Raw genomic sequence first — 1,977 nt, 5'->3', positions numbered from 1 at the left:
CCCCAAGTCCGATAGTTTGTTGTTGTCTTGTCTATGATTTTAGGCGAATCACAATAGAAAAGTTTTCGTAATTGATATGAAAGTTAATCAGCGATCTATATAAAACTTACACAGTTTATTTTCACAAAATTATGTTTCCATTTCTGGAAAATAAATGATTATGATTAAAAGATAGTTGTGACACATGTCAGTTGCGTACCTACCGTGAATAAATTCGTTGAAGTCTAGAAATAAAAAAAAAATCTGGAATAAGTTAGTAATAGTTGGGATATATTGTGATTCAGATAGGTATTGTGATTTCAGACACAAATCACATAGGTACCTACCTCGTCTGAGACTTCCCCTATATTAAGCTTATTTTTTTTATAAATTTACGGTTTATAAAAGCGTGTAACAACACTTCGCAGAGAACAGCTGTTTGGTTTATGGTTTTCGTCTGTTAGTGTCTTTGCTGTCACTTCTTGATCATCCTGTCATAACTGTCATTTAGAATTCATCTAACCTAAAATTGTTGATATAATAACATTGAAAGTTTCAGTGTAAAAAAGATTTATAAAATGCCTACTTACGAACTGGCTTTAATGATCCGTGCGATGCCAAAACAGGAGCTTAAAACTACATTGAAACGCATATCCCATGCTATATTTGATCGTGGTGGTATCATTAGAAATATCGAGAATTTAGGATTTAGACCGATGCCTTATAAAACTTCAGCTCACGGGGTTGTTCACAGAGAAGCAAATTATTTTATTATTAAGATGGATACGGCTACAAACGCAGTAAGTGATTTAAAAGAAGAATACAGCAGAGATGTAGATGTAATAAGACAGCGTGTATTCAAGTCTCAGCAGGCTGCCGACAGTAACTGTACTTTAGAAAAGGAACTGCTACCTCCAGCCTACAGGGAAGAAGTCCAAAAGATGATTGATATCGGAAAGACACAAGTAAACAAATTTGCATATAAATTTAAGTACAATTCTGGTCTAGATTATTATCCTTTCCAAAAGTAATGCTTTTTCAGAGATTTGAATTGTATTAGCTATAATAGTTTTAGTATTTAGTTTTAATAAATATCTGTTGATTTTTTATCTTTCTATTATTGATTAAAGACAACCCTTGCCTACTTGAATTATACCAAATGTCAATTTTTCATTTCATTTCATACAATATTTATTTATTAGTAAGTTTTTTTTTTATTATACTTGTTTAATTATATATTATGATTTCTCATAAGTTAGCAAATCTCAAAAAGTATTCTTCCATAATGTTATCAAACAGTAGAAATTCGCATTGTAAGTACAAATATGATAGCAAAATTGAAGATCTAGTAAATAGACAAATAATGATGGAGCAACAAGCTGCTCAAGAATATTTAAACATGGCTGTGGTTTTTCTGCATCCTTCAAAATCTCAATATGGTGCTGGAGGTTTCTTCATGAGGATGTACCAAGAGGAACTCAAGCATATGTCTCAATTTATACACTATCAGATGTTGCGTGGAGGAAAGCCTTTGATATGTGGCTTAGAAATACCTACTGAACATAAAAATTTGGATTTACTTGAAGCATTTAATCATGCTCTTGCTATGGAAAAAGGGATTACAGAGGTACTTTACTTTCATAATAAATGAAGTAGGAGTTGTGCTATTTGTTGCTGTATAGATGAATAAGAAAATAATTCAAATTCTTATCATAATCTTCACAGATATTTTCGTAGTAACCAATTTTAATTAACTTAATATGTTTACTAGCAAATAGAAGAGGTCATAAAAGTGGCAGATGAGGTAAAAGATTATCAGTGCTCTGACTTCCTGACTTCAGTTTTTCTAGCTGAGCAAATTGAATCAATCAATGAAATGGCTGGCCATGTCACAATATTGACACAACTGAACAAGGATACACATGCTCTTTACCATTATGATTTAGAACTCGCAAAGAAATATCCATACACATTCAAAACTAAATAAAAAGACTTGGT

The 1,977-nt window shown here is 31.7% G+C and overlaps 2 protein-coding genes across 2 annotated transcripts; both read left to right on the top strand.

The window, feature by feature from the left end:
* Nucleotides 1-452: 452 nt before the first annotated feature.
* Nucleotides 453-1,086, top strand: mRpS6 (mitochondrial ribosomal protein S6). The gene has a single exon (XM_076116799.1). It carries the CDS (start codon nucleotides 558-560, stop codon nucleotides 1,008-1,010), a length of 453 nt encoding a protein of 150 aa, XP_075972914.1. The 5' UTR covers nucleotides 453-557; the 3' UTR covers nucleotides 1,011-1,086.
* A 37-nt stretch (nucleotides 1,087-1,123) lies between these two features.
* LOC142974463 (ferritin heavy chain B-like) lies at nucleotides 1,124-1,972 on the top strand. The gene is made up of 2 exons (XM_076116798.1): nucleotides 1,124-1,606; nucleotides 1,751-1,972. The coding sequence occupies exons 1-2, from the start codon at nucleotides 1,220-1,222 to the stop codon at nucleotides 1,964-1,966; spliced, it is 603 nt and encodes a 200-aa protein (XP_075972913.1). The 5' UTR covers nucleotides 1,124-1,219; the 3' UTR covers nucleotides 1,967-1,972.
* The last annotated feature ends 5 nt before the right edge of the window (nucleotides 1,973-1,977 follow it).

The sequence above is a fragment of the Anticarsia gemmatalis genome, chromosome 7, assembly GCF_050436995.1.
Source record: "Anticarsia gemmatalis isolate Benzon Research Colony breed Stoneville strain chromosome 7, ilAntGemm2 primary, whole genome shotgun sequence".
Lineage (NCBI taxonomy): Eukaryota > Metazoa > Arthropoda > Insecta > Lepidoptera > Erebidae > Anticarsia > Anticarsia gemmatalis.
This window is presented reverse-complemented; position numbering and strand designations above follow the sequence as displayed.

Coding starts and splice junctions, on each gene's coding strand:
- LOC142974463 (XM_076116798.1), top strand. CDS start 1,220: ATGATTTCTCATAAGTTAGCAAATCTCAAAAAGTATTCTTCCATAATG. Junction 1,607..1,750: donor TGGAAAAAGGGATTACAGAG/GTACTTTACTTT, acceptor TATGTTTACTAG/CAAATAGAAGAGGTCATAAA.
- mRpS6 (XM_076116799.1), top strand. CDS start 558: ATGCCTACTTACGAACTGGCTTTAATGATCCGTGCGATGCCAAAACAG.